The following is a 19,933-nucleotide window of genomic DNA, read 5'->3' on the forward strand; positions in this document are numbered from 1 at the left end:
GTTAGCCTAAGGGTTTAGATTCTAAAATACAGATTTTGTCATGCCTTTCTTGCTGCTCATTGAAACAGTCTAAGCTTACTAAGATCGTTGTTTAAGGCCATTATTAACATATCCTATACCATATTGTATACGTGCACAGATATTTCCCTAGGGGGCTATATAAAAGTTTGCATTGATTTTCTAGGTATTTTAAGAAGTATTTTAAATTGCCTTATGTGACTTAGGTTGGATTTTACTTACTTATTTAGGTACTAGAGACTGAATCCTGGAGTGTTCTGCTGCTGAGATACATCCCCATCCCTTTTTAGTATCTATTCTGAGACAGGGTCTTACTAAGCTGCCCAGGCTGGCCTCAAACTTGTGATCCTCCTGCTTTTGCCTCTCAAGCAGCTGGAATCACAAGCATGTCCCACTGTGCCCAGCTAAATTTTGTTTTGCAGAAGTTTCTCTTTTAAATTTCTTCTTTTTCGTTAGCATGGTATTGCACTTCTGTAATCCCAGCAACCCAGGGGCTGAGGCAGGAGGATCAGAAGTTTGAAGCTAGCCTCAACAACTTAGTGAGGCCCTAAGCAACTTAGTAAGACCCTGTCTCAAAATAACACAAAGGGATGGGAGGGCTCAGCAGTAGAGCACTTACCTTGCACACGTGAGGCACTGGATTTGATCCTTAGTACCACATAAAAATAAACAAACAAAATAAAGGTATTGTGTCCATCTACAACTAAAATATATATTTGTGTGTGTGTGTGTGTGTGTGTGTGTGTGTGTGTATGGGGTTGCTGGGGACTTAGCTCAGTGATAAGTACTGCTGGGTTCAATCTGCAGTATCATTCATAAATAAACTTCTTTTTTATCACTTAATTCAGACTCATTCATCTTGTGTGACAGCAGTCACACAAAGGGTTAGCCTAAGGGTTTAGATTCTAAACTACAAATTGTCATGCCTTTCTTGCTGCTCATTGAAACAGTCTAAGCTTACTAAGATCATTGTTTAAGGCCATTATTAACATTTATTGAGCTCTAACTATGTGTTTATGTGCTAGCATGGTGCTAAGGCTTTATATGTAAAGCTTTATCTCAAGTGGTTGTCAGAAAACAGCAAAACCGTCCATACGAGGTAGGCACTAGAGAACTGTTCTTATGTTATAAATGAGGAAGCAGGCTGTGAGAAGTAATGGCAGCTCTGAGGTTTGAGCCAATTTCTGATTCTAGAGTCTAAGCACTTAATCATTGCCTCTTTCCTGTGTCCCTCACTTTTTATGTACCTGTCCACTTTTCAGACACATTGAATTATTCAGCATTCCACCATAAGCCTGCCTTCCCAGGCTTCTTTGTTTTGTACATGCTTCCTTTCTCCCTGGAACCCTTGCCTACCTTCTCTTAGGCAAGTGGCAAGCTCATCTTATTGATCTTCCATGATCCAGCTGAAATATTGCCTCCTTTAGGGCTCCTTTGCTCGATCCCTCAAATGAAATCAATCTTGTATTTCTCCTGCAGAACGTTGTACCTCCTTGTATTGTAATTGTGTGTTTGTCTCTCCTTACTAAACAGTCTTTGGGGGAACCCAGAAGGTATCTTATTCACCTTTGTTGAATGAATTTCTACATCAACTTTGATCATTGTTTTTGTATTTTATACAAATTTTTACGTGTTTCTAATGGGTGTGTAGTGTCATAACAACTTTTTTCCTATTTTCTACAATAATCAGAAGGAATGTTCTATGTAAAAAAAATCTTTTTTGATCATTTGAAGGGAGAAGTTAGTTTTCTTTTGCTTTACTTTCATATATATGCTTTTCTTGAAAGCTGTTTTCTGATATTTTTCTTTGTAGCAGGGTTCTTATTTTGTGCTTACAGTTTTAAAATATTTTGTCATGACCAGAGGCCCCTAGATATTATTACAAAACAAATAAGCTTTAAGTGTCCAATTTTCTATTGGTATAAAGCTCTTTGTTCTTTTTTATTTGTTTAGTGTGATTAAAGAACTGTGACTTGTTAAGATTACCTTGATAAATGTTTTTTCTTCCTTTTAGGAGGACGATGAACAACAAAGAATTAATAAGAGAAAGGATCACAAAAAAACAGATATTGAGGAAGAAGTAAAAATACCAGTAGTATGTGCTTTACCTCAAGAAGAATCTTCTGCCCAGTTATCAAATGAAGAGGTATAGTGAATCTGTAATTAAAATTTTTGCATTAGCCAGGCACAGAACGTGTCTGTAAATCCCTGTACTTGGGAGGCTGAGGTGGGAGGATCACTTAAGCCCAGGAGTTGAAGGCATCTCAGAAAACAAAAATACTATATGTTCAATGTCACATACAGTTCACTTACTCAAACATCAGCCAATTACATTGTTTATATTGGAAGTAAATAGCTAGAAATTAGATAAAATAATAGTATTTTCTGTTGGTTGCTTAGAAAGTATTATAGGTAGTACTATCTGAAATATGTTGGAGTTTCATTCACCCTATGAAATATTTTTTTTTACCAGTAATTTCAAAATTTGAGACTTTAGAATCTTTAAGTGATGTGTATAAAATCTTTTTTGAAGTGAATGGTGTTACTAATACTTGGAGTTTGTTTAAAGGAGATTAAAGTGTGGAAACATTTAGCTTCCTATAGCACATGTATGAGTTTTAACTAGTACTAGGATTTTTTTTTTTCCTTGTGGCACTGGGGATAGAGCCCAAGGTGCTTTACCTCTGAGCTACATCCCAAGACCTTTCTAAATTTTATTTTGAGACAGGGTCTTGCCAACTTGCTGAGGCTGGCCTCAAACTTGGAATCCTCCTGCCTCAGTCTCCCAAATCACAGGGATTACAGGAGTGCACCACCACATTTGGCAGAAATAGGTCTTTAGTGCTGAGAATAGAGGGTGAAGTTTGACAGATTGTGGTGAGGCCTGGTAGAACATTGCAGATGTTGAGAATGGATATAGTAGAGAGTCCCAGAGGTGGAAAGTGTAAGATGGTGTTCTTGTAGTCTCATCATCCCTCACCTGCAGTGTCACAAAGACCTTCTCATTGGGTTTCTTGCCTTCAGCCTTTTCTACTCCATTGTACACTTGCATCATTGTCAAATTAATTTTCTTAAGTGCAGCTGCATTCAGGCCACTCCTTTACTTAAAAACCACCACTCATTCCCATTATGTATATCACTGAATACAGATCCTTCAATTAGAGGATTGAAATTCTTCATAATAAGGATTCCATTTTGGCCACATTGGTCATTGTATTGTGCTACACTCTGTATTGCATGATGTTTCCTTCATGTGGAATTCTTTTTTTTATTTTTTAAATTTTTTTTATTTGTATTAATTAGTTACACATGACAGTACAATGATCTTGACATATCATACATTTGAGTCAGATGGGGTATAATTTCTCATTTTTCTGAATGTACAGGTTGCAGAATCACGTTGGTCATGCAGTCATGTATATACCCACAGCAATAATAAAGTCTGTTTTAATCTGCTGTCCTTCCTTTCCCCCCTTCCTCTTCCCTCCCCTCCCATCACTTCTCTCTACCCAATCTAAGGTGACACACTTCTTTTTTTTTTTTCCTCACATCGTCATACATGTATTCTGTATAACAATGAGGGTCTCCTTCCATCTTCCATGCAATTCCCCTTTTCCCTCCCCTTCCCTCCCACCTCTCTTCCCTATTTAGTGATAATCTTCTTCTCATGCTCTTCCTTCCTACCTCATTTTGAGTCATGTATCAGAGAAGACATTTGGCATTTGTTTTTTAGGGTTTGGCTAACTTCACTTAGCCTAATCTGCTCTAATGCCATCCATTTCCCTGCAAATGCCATGATCTTGTTATTTTTTAGTGCTGAGTAATATTCCATTGTGTATATATGCCACATTTTTTGTATCTTCATCCTTTGAAGGGCATCTAGGTTGGTTCCACAGTCTAGCTATTGTGAATTGTGTTGCTGTAAACATTGATGTGGCTGTGTCCCTGTAGTATGCTGTTTTTAGGTCTTTTGGGTATAGTCCAAGAAGAGGAATAGCTGGGTCAAATGGTGGTTCTATTCCCAGCTTTCCAGGGAATCTCCATACTGCTTTCCAAATTGGCTGCCTACAAGTAGAATTTTTGTCTTTCTCTGCCTTTCTTTCTTTTCTGCTTCCCCCACCTCCCCACCATTAGAGGTTGAACCCAGGGCCTTGCACATACTAATCAAGAGTTCTACCACTGAGCTATATCCCTAGTGCTTCCCTCCATCTTTCTGAATGTTGAAATTCTTTTACTCATCCTTCAAAGCTCATGCTGATATCTTCTCTTTAATTAAGAAAAATGTTTCCCTTATTTCCTTTAGGAGAAAAAGTAAGTTCTTAGCTTGGCTTTCCTAACTGAACATCCCTTCAGTTCTTTTTTTTTTTAATATTTATTTTTTAGTTCTCGGCGGACACAACATCTTTGTTTGTATGTGGTGCTGAGGATCGAACCCGGGCCGCACGCACACCAGCCAAGCGCGCTACTGCTTGAGCCACATCCCCAGCCCAATCCCTTCAGTTCTTAATCCCTGCTCTCATTTCACTACAACCAGACCTGTCTGCTTGCTGTTCATGTTTATATGCCTTGTTTTTACTGTCCCTGCTACTTAGAATTTTGTACTCAGAGGGGCTAGAGATGTGGCTAGTTCCAGCACTCCAGCCCTTCTGAGTGTGAGGTCCTGGATTTCATCCCTAATACCAAACAAAAAGGAATTCCCTACACACCTGCTCAACCTTAATTCCCAGTCTGGTGAACAAGCATCAGTTAAATTGGGATAAAGGGCCGGACACAGTGGCAGACACCTGTAATCCCAGCAGCTTGGGAGGCAGAGGCAAGATGATCACAAATTCAAAGCCAGCCTCAGCAACTTAGCAAGGCCCTGAGCAACTTAACAAGATCCTGTCTCAAAATAAAAAATAAAAAGGGCTTGGGATGTGACTCAGAGGTTTAAGTGTCCCCGGGTTCAATTCCTGATACAAAAAAAAAAAAAAAAGGGTGGCGGGTGAAATATTTTTTTCTTTGAGAGGCATCACATTTCTCTGTAGTTTAAGAATTTATTCTGATTCATGTATGATCTACATCTTGGTGGCTTCATGATTATGGTTAGTTTAATGTTAAGACTTTTAAAAATATCCTCATAGACACCGAAAATTACAATGTAGTTGTTTTTGCACATTCTTCATTTTGGAACATACACTGAGAACTACTTGGCCGTATTGTGCTGTGTGTTTTTTAAATAGTTAACTCCAGGAGAATTTCTCAATTTTGGGATACAGCCAAATATTATGTGGTTTTTGCATCATGTAGTTATCTACCCAGGAATGTTTGAAAATCAGGAAAACAGGAAAGGGAAATTTGCTATGATTTATGATAAAGTACTTTTCTTATTTATGCTTATGTCTTAACAAATCTGTATGACATTGTATATATACTTTCTAACATTTGAAATACCTTTTAGATTTTCAGATGAGTTTGAATTTTGAGTATACTTTTTTGTGTTAAAAGTCATGATGAGGGCTAAGGATGTGGCTCAAGCGGTAGCATGCTCGCCTGGCATGTGCGTGCGGCCCGGGTTTGATCCTCAGTACCACATACAAAGAAAGATGTTGTGTCTGCCGAAAAAAAAACAATAAAAAAATAAAATAAATATTAAAAGTTCTCTCTCTCTCTCTCTAAAAAAAAAAAAAAGTCATGATGATTTTACTTTAGTCAGTGGTTTAAAATTAATATATAATGCTGTGGAGACTTAGATTTATTGCTAAAGACATTTGAAATTTATAGGACCATACATATTCTTTAACCTGATGCTTATAATATGCTTTTCTCAATACAAAAATAATATGGAAATACTATGGAAAATTTGGAAAGTACAAGAAAAGGTCTAAAATCCTGTTACCCAGAGATAACCTTACCTCTAACATTTTTGATATGTATCTCTTCTTTCCCTCTATTTTCTTTTTCAAAGATAACATAAAAGTTTCTATTTGTATTTTTAAAACATATTTTATATTGCAACTACATAATAGTTTAGATACATTTTCCTCCCACTTAAATGTACTCTAAGGTTTTGGCACATCATTGTTTTCCCAAAAAATGACATTTGATGGCTGATAGAATTTCAGCAATGTGAATGTACCAAAATTTCGTTAGTCAGTTTCCAACTAATTTGTGTCCAGGTTTTAATTTATAAAGGTGACTAGGTGTTAACATGGAGAGGCCAATGTCATTAGAAGTTGTTTAATTTTAGTCCCTCCCCCTCCAAAAATTGTGAATTGAACCCAGGGTTCTTGCATGCTGGGTAAGAATTCCTTCATTGAGCTCAAAATTCCCCTAGAAATGAGAGGTGCAGCATGACTTGTACGACCTCACTGGGAAACAGCAGAGCTGGTCTGGAGGCAGAAGGAGCAAAGGGAAAGCATGGACCACAGTCACTGGGGTTTCCTTAAGCAGAGCAGGGCAAACAGTACAGGACTGGCTAATTTGAATGATTCCCATGGACTTTGTAGTTTATGGGGTCTCTTTCATTTGGTTCCTATCTGTTCCTGGGATGATTTAGGGTAGGGAAAGTAGTGGCTTGGTATGGGAATCAGATAAAGGAGGTGGTTAGAGTATGGTTTTGGGATTGACTGGTTTACATATGAAAGGTATGTTATAGTCAAGTGAGTTGTTTATTATCTTTAGGCATTAGTGACTCTGGGAGGCACAGTCTCTCTCTAGCCATCAGGGCCTCTAAGACACTAAAACATCATGAAATATAGGAAATAAAAAATGTGATAATTAATCATCAAGTTGGTTCTGTTTTTTTACTACCATGAAGTTTTCATTAAGTAATGCTATTATATATAATTTTTCCTTAGGCAAAAATCAGTATGGATATATCTGATTATTTTCATAGTATGTTTTCCCCCCTTCATACTGGTGCTTGAACACAGGGCCTCACACATGCTAGGCAAGTGCTTTACCACTGAGCTATATTCCTGTCCCTTTTAAAATTTTATTTTGAGAAAGGATTTCATTAAATTACTTAGGCTGGCCTTGAATTTGTGATCCTCTTGCCTCAGCCTTGTGAGTAGCTAGGATTACAGCTATGCACCACCATGCCTGGCTGAAGAAAAAAATTTTTGTAAGCTACCAGAATTGGTTCTTATTCTAGTTTTTATTGGGTTATTTATTTGGGACTTTCACCATCATTACCTTCATATAGCCTAGGTTTGTGTTTTCAGACATCTGTTTCAGAAAAGTAAAAATCTTTGAAAATAAAGAAATGGAGGAATTAACATAAAAGATGCCAATTTTTTACTATACCAAGTGAAAATATTTTCCTAATTAATTAATTAATTTTTGTGCTGGGAATTGAACCCAAAGGTGCTTTACCACTGAGCCACATCCCTGGCTCTTTTTTATTATTTGTTGTGTGACCGGGGTCTTGCTAAGTTGCTTAGGGCCTCGCTAAGTTGCTGAGGCTGTCTTTGAATTTGAAATCCTCTTGCCTCAGTCTCCCAGGGGTGCTTAAATACTGAACTATATCCCTGGCCCTTTTTATTTTTTATTTTGAGATAGTATTATGCTGATTTGATTAGTCTTGCTAAGTTGCTGAGTCTGGTCTTGAACTTGTGATCCTCCTGCCTTAACCTCCTAAGTCATTGGAATATGGGCATGTGCCACTGTGTCTAGCTTATGCACCTGCTTAGTGCCCAACATATTTAGATACTGAATAATGATTAAATGAAGGTTGTGTTAATGATTGTCACGTGTAATGTGGTAAAATATGCCTAGTGTATGATATATTTTGAAGATACAGAACATTGTCTAATTTGGCAATATCTCTTTTCACATTTCAGGAACATTTAGACAGCGCCCATGGTTCAGTTCATTCCTTAGATGCAGACTTGCTGTTACCATCTGGAGATCCATTTAGTAAATCGGACAATGACATGTTTAAAGATGGACTCAGGAGAGCACAGTCTACAGACAGCTTGGGAACCTCGGGCTCATTGCAATCCAAAGCTTTAGGCTATAATTACAAAGCAAAATCTGCTGGAAACCTGGATGAGTCGGATTTTGGACCACTGGTAGGAGCAGATTCAGTATCTGAGAACTTTGATACTGCATCCCTTGGGTCACTGCAGATGCCAAGTGGGTTTATGTTAACCAAAGATCAGGAAAGAGCAATCAAGGCTATGACACCAGAACAGGAAGAGACTGCATCCCTTCTCTCCAGTGTTACCCAGGGTATGGAGAGTGCTTACGTGTCCCCCAGTGGTTACCGCTTAGTCAGTGAGACTGAGTGGAATCTCCTGCAGAAAGAGGTGAGTTATTCATGATCTGTTCCTCTTGTTCAGTCTGAGGGACATTACTGTAACTCTGGGATTTATTGGTCATTGAGTAGGTAGTCCCTGGAGTCAATGCAGGCTTGTGTTTCCAGCAAGTAGGTGTTAACTGTCATAGTCTGCTTTGTTCTTCCTGCTGCCTCTGAAAGAGAAGGGTGCTAACCAGCTATTGGTGTTGATTGTGAATTTCTCTCCCTGAGGTCATACTTCAGAAGCTGGGACAACCTTCCTAACATTACTAAGTTAGAATAGCTGAATTTGTTTTGAAGTTTTCTTAAATCTGAGTGTATTTCAGGATTCAGTTTGTCTTTCCTTTAGGTCTGAAATGCAAATGCTTATCATTGATTGATGCAGAGTAGTGGTTTAAGGAGTAGGTAGAAAATATGGGAGAAAAAAAGGAAGCAAACTAATAAGAAGTCAGGCTTTAATAAACTTTAATTTTCCTCCTCAGGGTATTTGCAAACTCAGAAAATTAGAAGATAGAAACTTAAATATGTATTGGCATAATTCGTTACAGATTACAAAGCCCTTTTACTTACCTCTTCTCTTTGAATTTTCTTATCATAATGAGGCAGTCAGGGCATGATTGTCCCCAATTTCCAGATGAGGAAATTGGCTCTGAGAGATCAAGCATTGCTTAAGTGTTCTCCTTGACCTAGTAGCAAAACCTGGGTTAGAATCCTGGTTTTCTGAATTCCAGGACTTTCCTTTGCTCAGGGCTACTTCTCTTTAAAGAAGTGCTTGATAAGTAAGTGGAGCAGCCTGTTAAGCCTGAAAGAAACTATTCTTGGCCTCATGCAAAACGTATGTGAGAAGGTGCTAGTTAATAGTTTCACACCTATTTCATAAGTGAAGCTGGTGAAATGGGGAATTGGCACTGTTTGTGTTTTCTGCCTTTTTCATTGGTCCGGTTGTATTGAGAGTGCTGCAGTGTAGCATTGTCTGCTTGCTTTGTGTTTTCCTCAAATATGGTGTTTTGTGGCCCTCAGCCTCTTGTTGATGTGTTGTTTCCCTCCTTTTCCTCTCATACTTGTACTGGAGATTATGACTTTTTAGAATTATAGCTTAGTTGGTAGAGCGCTTGACTCCCATGCACAGTGCCCTGAGTTCAATCCCCAGTATCACCAAAAAAAAAAAAAAAAAAAAGTGTGACCCTGAATTGAAACTCTTTCTGAAAGTCCATGGAGAAATTGTTTATTCTGTACTATACTTTGAGTAACATCAGTAGAACACTATGCATGTATTCCTCAAGTATGTGATGTAGAATTATTTTGTTCTGCCTGATAAAAAGTAATTTTGGTGCCCTTCAGGTACATAATGCTGGAAATAAACTTGGTAGACGTTGTGATATGTGTTCCAATTATGAAAAACAGTTACAAGGAATTCAAATTCAGGAGGCTGAAACAAGAGACCAGGTGAGTTTCATTTGGATATGCCAAATTGGAGCGGTTGTAGTCTTCATTGGAGGTACAGAATTACCCCCCATTTGTTTTAATGAAGCATATCTGTCTTGTTAAATTATGAAATAATCTAGCACATACAGTGGCAGTTAATTTCCAGCGGGAGTCCCTTGGTGTTACCTGTGTTTTATTAATGTGCCAATACTATTTGGATCACCTCAGCTCTTAGAGGAGCACCCTCATTCCTCTCCCACCCTACCCTTTCTACTCACTGTCTATACTTGATATTGGCATTGATCTGGAATACTTCATGATATGAAGACTAGGGACAAAAGAGGTTGAACATGGCCTCTGTAGAACAAAAGCTTAATTAAATGTGATTAATCGGAATTTGGAATCTTCATTGCTTATTGCCTACTTCTTGGTATAAATTTGTTGAATTGATTAAGGTTAATTTACAGGGTCACAGAGATTAAGTTTGGTAAATTTGGAATGCTGAAATTGACAGTTAAGTACTTGTCCAAACACAGTGTTGAATGATGAGTACCTTGATACAATTTAGGAAATAATGTAGAATTTCATGAGAGTAGATTTGTTGAAAGTATATGTAAGGAAAAGATTATTTTTCTTCTGTTTCTTAACTGTCCTTTGGTTGTTTTGAACATTATTCTCTTAGTCTTCAAAAGAACTTTAAGCAGGGCTGGGGTTGTGGCTTACTGGTAGAACAATTGCCTACTATATGTGAGACACTGAGTTCGATTCTTAGTACTACATATAAATAAATGAATAAAATAAATTTTCATCAACAACTGAAAATAAAAAGAACTTCAAGCAAATTAGAATGGTGGTTTAATATTTTCAAATGTCAGCTGGGCACAGTGGTGCATACCTGTAATCCTAGTAGCTTTGGAGGCTGAGGCAGGAGGATCACAAGTTCAAAGCTAACCACAGCAATTTAGTGAGACCCTGCCTCAAAATCAAAAATAAAAAGGGGATGGGGATGTTGCTCAGTGGTAGAGTGCCCGGAGTTCAATTCTCAAACAAACAAATAAACAAACAAAAATATACATATATTTCCAATGTTGTTGGCATTGAGTTCTTCCATATATGCTTTTTTTCTTAAATAGTTCAAAGGTAAATTTCTAAAGCTATTTGCAAAACTAATATAGTTTGTCTTTGGTAGTGTAGCATGGGAATGGGCTATCTTGGGTTCCTTAGCTATTTCCATAAACATTCACTGATGCCTCATCTACACCTGGCATTATGCTGGGTCCTGGTGATTCAGATGCAGCTAGAATAAAATTTCAACCCCTGTGAAGCTTTCAGTGTTGCGAACCAAAACAGTAGTTCAATATAGTTTGTTCCTGGAGAGGTACACATAGAAATTAAGGAGGGCATCCACCTTAACCATGGGTTCAGGAAAGGCAACATTTGAGCTAAGTTTTTGTAGAGCCTGGGTAAAAATTAGTTGGGAAAAGAAGTGGTGAAGGAGGGGCTGGGATTGTGGCTCAGCAGTAGAGCACTTGCCTAGCACGAGCGGGACCCGGGTTCGATTCTCAGCACCACATAAAAATAAAGGCATTGTGTTGTGTCCATCTACACCTAAAAATAAATAAATAAATAAAATTAAAAAAAAAAAAGAAGTGGTGAAGGAGAGATAGGGAGTTCAGGGAGAAGAAAGAGGTCTAGAGGAAAGAGTTACGAAAGAAAACTGTGTGTTCTAGGAAGTGTCTGAGTGGTTCTGTGGCTGGGCATGAGGGTGTTTAAAGGAATCCTAGGCCAGAATGAGATTACTAAGGGCCAGTGATGGGAGGGGTTTAAATTGATCAGAAGGCTTTTGGGAGGCATTCATGTGCTTTTAAGTAGAGAAATTATTGTATTTCAGTTTTGTAAAGTTTATAGTGTTTGTGTGGATTATAGATCAGAGGATAGAGGAGAACTAGGTAGTTCATTGTTAGGGCTGAGAGTGTCCAGAAGAAAGGCAATTTTCAAGTGAGATGTATGTGAAAAAAATGACTTGTTAACTGTAAAGCACAGCACAATTGTCTCTTGAGGTCATTCATCTCATTTATTTCAGAATGACAAATCTTATGGTGTTTTTCAGGAAAAAATAGATTTAAAAAGAGTTTTTGCCTTTTTTTGTGTTTTAATTCACTAAATAATTCTGGACTTGTGATATAGCTTAGTAGTAAAGCACTTGCCAATATGTGCGAGGCCCTCCATTTGATCCTTTTCACCAAAAAGAAAAAAAACCTAGTTCTCCCTTTTAATTGACATTTTTAATTACACAGGTGAAAAAACTGCAGGTGATGCTAAGGCAAGCTAATGACCAGCTGGAGAAGACAATGAAAGATAAACAGGAGCTGGAAGACTTCATTAAGCAGAGCACTGAGGACTCAAGCCATCAGGTAAATGGGGTTTTAGATTGTAACCCATAGGAATGACAGGGTTAAAATATAGTCATGTTTCTTTTTTTTTTTTCTTTTGGTACCGGGGATTGAACTCAGGGGCACTTGACCACTGAGCCACATCCCCAGCCTTATTTTGTATTTTATTTAGAGATAGGGTCTCGCTGAGTTGCTTAGCATCACTAAGCTGCTGAGGCTGCTGAGGCTAGTTTTGAATTTGTAATCCTCCTGCCTCAGCCTCACAAGCTGCTGGGATTAAGGTGTGCGCCACTGTGCCCAGCTAGTTATGTTTCTTTTGCCCTTAATAATCAGTTAACATCAGGGGGCTCTGATTCTCCTTCTCTCCTTTGTTAGTTATTATTTGTTTATGCTGGGGATTGAACCCAGGGGTTCTCTACTACTGAGCTACATCCCCAGCCCTCCACCTTTTTTTTTTTTTTTTTTGCCAAATTTAGAGACAAGGTCTCACTAATTTGCCAAGGCTGACTCAAACTTTTGATCCTCCTGCTTCCACCTTAGAATAGATGGAATTAAAATCGTGCAGCACTGTGCCCAGCTTTTTATTATTATGATTTTTAGATAAAACATTTGTATAAATAATCCAATAACTGTATCAAGCATATCACAAATAACATCTTTGTAACCATCCCTTTGATCAAGTTGAACATTAGCCAGTATCCCAGAAGCCTTCACTTAAGCCCCATCACTTACAGCCTCCTACACAGAAGTAACTGTTATCCTACACCATTAGTTTTGTCCATTTTCTGATTTTTAAAAAGAGACATAGTAGGTATTCTTTTGCTTGTCTTCCTTCACTTGGCAGGGTATGAAAGTACTGTCTTGATGCATGTAGGTTATTTTATTTTTTGATACCGGGAATTAAACTCGGGGGCACTTAACCACTGAGCCACACCCCCATCCCTTTTTAAAAAATATTTTATTGTTTAGAGACAGGGTCTCGCTGAATTGCTTAGGGCCTCACTAAGTTGCTGAGGCTGGCTTTAAACTCATGATCCTCATGTCTCAGCCTCCTGAGCTGCTAGGATTATAAGTATATGCCACTGTGCCTGGTGGATTTTCAATGTCATGTGGTTGTACTATTGAGTGGATATACCATAGTTTATCTGTATTAATGTTGATGGACATTTTAGTTGTTTCCAGTTCTGGGATATCATGAATAATGTTACTTTTGAAATTTCTGTATAGGGTTTGGTGAACATGTTTCTTTTAGGTTCATATCTAGGAGAAAGAATATCTGGTTCAAAATGCTCAAAATAGCCAGACACAGTGGTGGATGCTGGTAATTCCAGCTACTCAGGAGGCTGAGGAAGGAGGATTAAAAGTTCAAGGCCAGCCTTGGCAATTTAGCCAAACCTTGTCTCCAAAAAGAGAGAGAAGAGGGGAAAAAAAAAAAAAAAAAGCTGGGAATATAGCTCAGTGGTAGAGTATCTCTGGGCTTAGTTTCTAGTACTGCAAATAAAAAAGGTTAAAATATGTATATTCACCTTTAGTAGATAAAAATACTGTCTGTTTTCCAAAGTGGTTATACCAGTTTATACTCCCACCAGTGATGTATGAGAAGAACCCAATGTCTTGAAAAACTTCATCTTATTACTTTAATTATAGTCATTGTGGTGGATGTGTAATGAATGATATTTCAATGTGGCTTAGTTTGCATTTCTTTGATGACCACTGAAATTATTTAGCATTTTTTCATTTATTGGCTGTTGGATATTGTGTGTGTGCATATGCACTTACAAGAGAGAGAGAGAGAGAAAGAGAGAGAGAGAGAGAGAGAGAGAGAGAGAGAGAGAGAGAATCCTGCTCAAGTCCCATGCTCTTTTTTCATCTTTTTTGTTGGTTCTTGATTTGCTTGGTGCTTGTTATATGATCTCATCAGAGCCTTTTGATTATTTGTGCTGCATACATTTTCTACTCAGTAGCTTATGTCTTAAATAGTACTCTGATGTGTAGAAGTTCTTCATTTTAATATACTCAGATTTATTGATCTTTATGATTATTGATTTTTGTCCTTTTCTTAAGTTGTTGATGGACCTTTATCTAATTTATTTATTTATATTGTGGTATTGAGTATTGAACCCAGTGCCTCACACATGCTAGGCAAGTGCTCTACCACTGAGCCAAAACCCCAGCCCTGTCCTGATTTTTAAAATAATCTTCTCTTATACTGTAATTATGAAGATATTTTCATATTTTAGCTTAATAGAAGTTGCATTGAATGAAGTTGTTTATGTTTATATAAAAAATTTATATGGAATTGGTTTATACATACATGCCACTATCTATTTGATGTAGGTAAGGGTAAAATTTTATTTTTTCACATATATAGCCAAAGGAACTGGGATGTAGTATGTACTTAGTATCTTGTATAAAGATGGGTTCAATCTCCATAGCTACAGGTAAATAAACAAAAATAAAAAATAATTTAGGTAGTCAGTTTGTGTACTGTGTTGTGAAAATATCATCCCTTCCCCATTGCCCTGCAAGGTCATCTTTATCATTTATCAAGTGTATATATGTGTGGGTTAATTTCACGACTTTGTTCCATTGGTTTGGTTTTGGGCCAAATTCTATACTGATTTATAATAAAATTTTACTTAGTTCTTTTTTTTTTTTTTGAGATAGAGCTATCTTTTCATTCGTTTCAAAGCATTTACCTTTACCTCATAAGGCTTAGTTATAATAGCCACTTCAATACCTTTGATAATCTAACTTGGATCATTATGGTTTGGCATCTGTTGATTTTCTTTCCTCTTGAGCATTGATCACATTTTTCTTGCTCTTTCTGTGTCAAATTTATTTATAGTGTCTTGGGAATTAGGAATATTTTATTATGAGACTCTGGGTTCTGTTAAAATCCTTTGGATAATGTTGATGGTTTTGTATTGTTTTGTTATAGGAAGTAGTCAACATGATTGAATTCAGTGCCCAAGTTCTCTCTTTTACTTATTTATTTTAATTTTTTATTTGTTCTTTTTAGTTATACTTGATAGTAGAATATATTGACATACATATATGAAGTATAACTTACCATTTTTGTCATTGTACATCATATGAGTTACATTGGTTGTGTATTTGTATATGAACATAGGAAAATTATGTCCAGTTCATTTTACTGTCTCTCCTATTCCCATCTTCCCTTCCTTCCTGTTCATTCACCTTTTTCTATTCCAGTGAACTTTTACTCCCCACTCCCTTACTGTGAGTTAGCATTCACATATCAGAGAGAACATTTGGCCTTTGGTTTTTGGGGGATTGGCGTACTTTGCTTAACATGATAGTCTCCAGTTCCATCTGTTTACTGGCAAGTGCCATAATTTCATTCTTCTTTATGGCTGAGTAATCTTCCATTGTGTACATATATTACATTTTCTTTATCCACTCATTTGTTGAAGGGCAACTAAGTTGGTTCCATAGCTTAACTACCGTGAATTTAGTTGCTATAAACATTGATGTGGCTGTGTCACTATGGTATGCATATTTTAAGTCCTTTGGGTATATGCCAAGGAGTGGGATAATTGGATCAAATGGTGGTTTCATTCCAAGCTTTCTGAGGAATCTCCATACTGCTTTCCAGGGTGGTTGCACCAATTTGCAGTTCCATCAGCATTGTATGGGTGTACTTTTCCCCTGACATTCTTGCCAACATTTATTTTTACTTATATTCTTGATAATTGCCATCTGGTTGGAGTGAGGTGAAATATCAGTTAGTTTTAATTTCAAGTTCTCTTTTAATTTGTTTGAATTGGTAGTTTCTCTAATGCCTGTTTAGTTTTCCAAAGTCTTTGTTATGCTGCTTTGGGTCTGGTCTTCTGTGCCAACTCACAGGTGAGTATAGGACCATTGCTGGTTCATATTCATAATTTGGGGATCCTTTTTCTAGCTCTCATCTCTCTAAGATTATCCCCATGCTGTGTGGCTCACAGAGAGCCTGTTCTTGGCATCGTGGCCAGAAAGTATTATCTCCTATCCTGCTGCAGTTCACAGCTAGGACTGCATTCAGATTGATGCAGTGAGAAAGTGGGGCAAAAAGAGCAAGTAAACAGGAAACTCTTTTCTGTATAAATTGCTTTTTCTGGTTTTAATTTTTTCTTCTTCTTAATCTTTCTACTTTTATCTCTTTTTCATGGTCCTCAGTAATGGCTTTTTATATTTTTATCCAGAGTTTTTAGTTGTAATCAGTGAAAGAAAGGTCTTAATGGCAGAGTCCATCTCAGACAGCACCAGAAGTCTTGATTCTCTCACATTTAGTTTCTCAGAGATAACTTTTTCTTTCTACTTTCTTACAAGATGGACACTTTTGCCAGTGTTAGAATTCTAATTACTTATACTGTTTTCTTAAGCACTTTGAGATTATCATACCATTGCTTCTGGCTTCCATGTTTCTGGTGAAAAGCCAGCTGTTGGTCTTATTTTGACTTCTTTAAAGCTAAATGCATATTTTTTCTAGCTATTTTAAAGATGTTCATTTTGTCTTGTTTTTCATTGTTTTACTTAGCTACACCTGGGTATATTTTTCCTGTTTGGGTTTCACAGTGTTTCTTGGATCTCCGAGTTGATGTCTTATAACATAACTGGAAAATTCCCAGCCATTATCTCTCCTTAAGAGCTCATTTTTTGTTGAACAGTATACAAAGTGAAGTTCACAAATCTCAAGTGTATAGTTTGATGAATTTTAACATGTGAAAGATATTACCAGGATCATCATCTAGATCAAGATTCAGATCATTTCTCATACACCTCATGCCCTTTCTTGGTCAGTAAATACTCCACCTACCTGCATATAGAGGTGGCCATTGTTATGAATTTTGACACTGTTTCAGTTATTTCTTGTTCTTGAACTTCATATAATTGGAATTGTATAGTGTATAGCCTTTAGTGTCTTGTTTCTTTTGCTCTTAATCATGTATCTTCATCCATATTCTCTGTGTTAGCAGTTATTTTTAATACTTTGAATATTCTCTTATATTGATAAAACTGAGGGACTTTGGGTTTTTTCTGATTTTTGGTGTCAAGTTTTCTATGAATATTCTTGTACATGTTTTTTGGTACACATGTGGGCTCGTTTCTGTTGAATACATCCAGAATTTAGGAGTAAAATTACAAGGTTATTGCATAGGCTTATTTTTCAGCTCTACTAGATATTTCCATTAGCTGTTATTTCTTTAAATGTTTATATACATATTAGACTTTCTCATTTCATCCATGTACCTTTTAACTTTTGTATTTTCCATTGTATTACCTTTGTTTGTTTTTTTAAAATGTATTGTTTTTAGTGCACTAATTTTTTCTTCAAATGGATCTTTTCTGTAAACCCATCCTTTAAATTTATCATTTGAGTAATTTATTTTTTTCAATGTATTATTTTCCATTTGATTACTCTTTATTAGTTCTCTGGCAGTTCCAAATTTTGTCTTTTCAATCTTTAAATAAGTTTCTGATAATTTAAATATCTGGTATTGTAGACCTGTTTCTTTTGTTTGTTTTTAAGTATATTTCTTCTGTAGTTACATTTGAGTGCTGCATATTGTATGTTGAAAAGTTATTGAAATAATAATAAAGCCTACGATGATGTCATTTTCCTTATGAGAGGGAGGCCTCGTGGTATTCAAAGTGCTGAATCACTTTAATCTAGTTACAGGAATTGGGATTATATATAGTTTTTTTTTTTTTTTTTTTAAACTTTGAGACAAGGTTTTGCTGAGTTGCTTAGGGCCTTGCTAAGTTGTTGAGGCTGGCTTTGAACTTGCAATCCTCCTGCCTCAGCCTCCCAAACCACTGAGATTACAGGCATGCATCACTGTGCCTGGCTTATATATATAATTATGAAGGTTAGATTTTAAAATTGTTCCCTTTCCCTAGGATGTGGGCCCCTGGGAACCCAACCCAAGTGTGGGATGTTTACCCCGGGGGTCCCTTTGCTTGATATGTCCTGGGCTCTTCACTTTTGCTACCTATCCTGGGGTTTTTAAACATCCTGCTCAGCTTCTGAGTGTCATGTCTATTTCTTCTGAAGTAGGTACATGCTTCTAGAGAACTATTTCAGATACTATACTCTCCACATGTCCTCAGCCTGGTCCTTAGCTCTGAGATTTTTTTTTTCTTTGTTAGTTTTCCAGTGTCTTCAAGTAATATAATTTATAATTTCATACAGTTTTTCTGATTCTCAGGTAGGTTAGTTGGTTCATATTCCAAAATCTGCCACTATAAGAATTCAGACAGTAATCATTTTAAAAACATGTAGACAGATTATTTCCATTTATATTATACTTTTTAAGTCATCAAAGTCCCTAAGAACATTAAAACTAATTCAAAGGTGTTAATTTAGTGATGTTAATTGTGTAGGTATTGCCCCTCAGTATTCCATCTTAGAAGATTGTAGCTAGTTCAGAAAAGATTAATTTTTTTTCTTTGAAATGTATACCTTTTGTGTGTGGAGACCGCTCCAATTTAAATTTTAGTCTTTTATTTTTTTTGTCTTTTTAAAAAATTTTTATTTTTTTATTGATTTTTTTAAATAAGTGACAGTGGAATGCCTTACAATTCTTATTACACATATATAGCAAAATTTTTCATATCTCTGGTTGTATATAAAGTATGTTGATACCAATTCATGTCTTCATACATGTACTTTGTATAATGATGTCCATCACATGCCACCATCCTTGTTAACCCCCTGCCACTTCCCTTTCCCTCCCACCCCTCTGCCTTATCTAGAGTTTGTCTATTCCTCCCATGCTCCCGCTCCCTACCCCACTATGAATCAGACTCCTTATATCAGAGAAAACATTCGGCATTTGTTTTTTTTTGGGGGATTGGCTAACTTCACTTAGCATTATCTTCCCCAATGCCATCCATTTACCTGCAAATGCCATGAAAAAATTTTAGTCTTTTAAAAACTATTATCTGTCATTGGTTCACTTGGTTTCACATCTGTCTAGAAAGCCATATAATGCTGTTTGGTCATGGCAGCACCTTGGGTTATCTGAAGGGTTGGTACTTTATATACAACACATGAGCATGTGTCTGTTAAAAGGAGAGATGGTCACCACGGACCAGTAAAATATTCATTCTGAACCCAGAATAATTAGAAGATGGCACTGTTAATTTCAGAATAATTAATTTGCTAACTGTATATTTTTCATGTATGCATTTTGTTTAAGATCTCTGCACTTGTCCTAAGAGCCCAAGCATCAGAAATCTTACTTGAAGAGTTGCAGCAGGGCTTTTCCCAGGCAAAGAGGGATGTTCAAGAACAGATGGTAAGTCAATATTTTAAATACGTGTTACATACATTTATTCCTTGTCCATCTTTAAATCATCCGACGTGACTTTATCACCCTGTTCAAAGTGGTTACTGTTATGTTCTACAGAGCCTATGGGATGAAAGTAGTAGACAAAATACTGCAAAGACATCTTTCCTTTTTTTAACCAACCTCACCCTTCTCAATCTCTCATCTTTATTTAACACAATTTATTTTTCGAATTTTTGGAAACTTAAACACAATAAAGTGTGTATCAATGTTTAATTTTCAATTCCAAATACAAGCTAAAAAATTGAAATCTCTCATGAGTTTTAGTTGGTACAGCTTTTTGAACAGTCATTGTGCTTTTCCTGGACAGCTAATTTACTTTGAATAACTTCAGTAATTTTGTGGGGATTATGAAAAAATATATATTGTGCCTATTGTGGATTAGGGGAACTTTCTGAAGGCCATCAATTCTGAAAGGGATGAAAGCAGAGAGCTTTAAGAACAAGGGTTGGCTGGAGCCT

General features: G+C 36.7%; 1 protein-coding gene across 1 annotated transcript in view; it reads left to right on the top strand.

Annotated features, from left to right (window-relative positions):
- Rabep1 (rabaptin, RAB GTPase binding effector protein 1) overlaps positions 1-19,933 on the top strand; it is a 100,912-nt gene that overhangs the window by 65,565 nt on the left and 15,414 nt on the right. The window contains exons 8-12 of the mRNA XM_076871704.1: positions 2,033-2,164; positions 7,842-8,309; positions 9,641-9,745; positions 12,022-12,138; positions 19,323-19,421. Coding sequence (XP_076727819.1) covers positions 2,033-2,164; positions 7,842-8,309; positions 9,641-9,745; positions 12,022-12,138; positions 19,323-19,421 — 921 coding nt within the window. The remainder of the gene's footprint in view (positions 1-2,032; positions 2,165-7,841; positions 8,310-9,640; positions 9,746-12,021; positions 12,139-19,322; positions 19,422-19,933) is intronic.

The sequence above is a fragment of the Callospermophilus lateralis genome, chromosome 11 (genome assembly GCF_048772815.1).
Source record: "Callospermophilus lateralis isolate mCalLat2 chromosome 11, mCalLat2.hap1, whole genome shotgun sequence".
Classification (NCBI taxonomy): Eukaryota; Metazoa; Chordata; class Mammalia; order Rodentia; family Sciuridae; genus Callospermophilus; species Callospermophilus lateralis.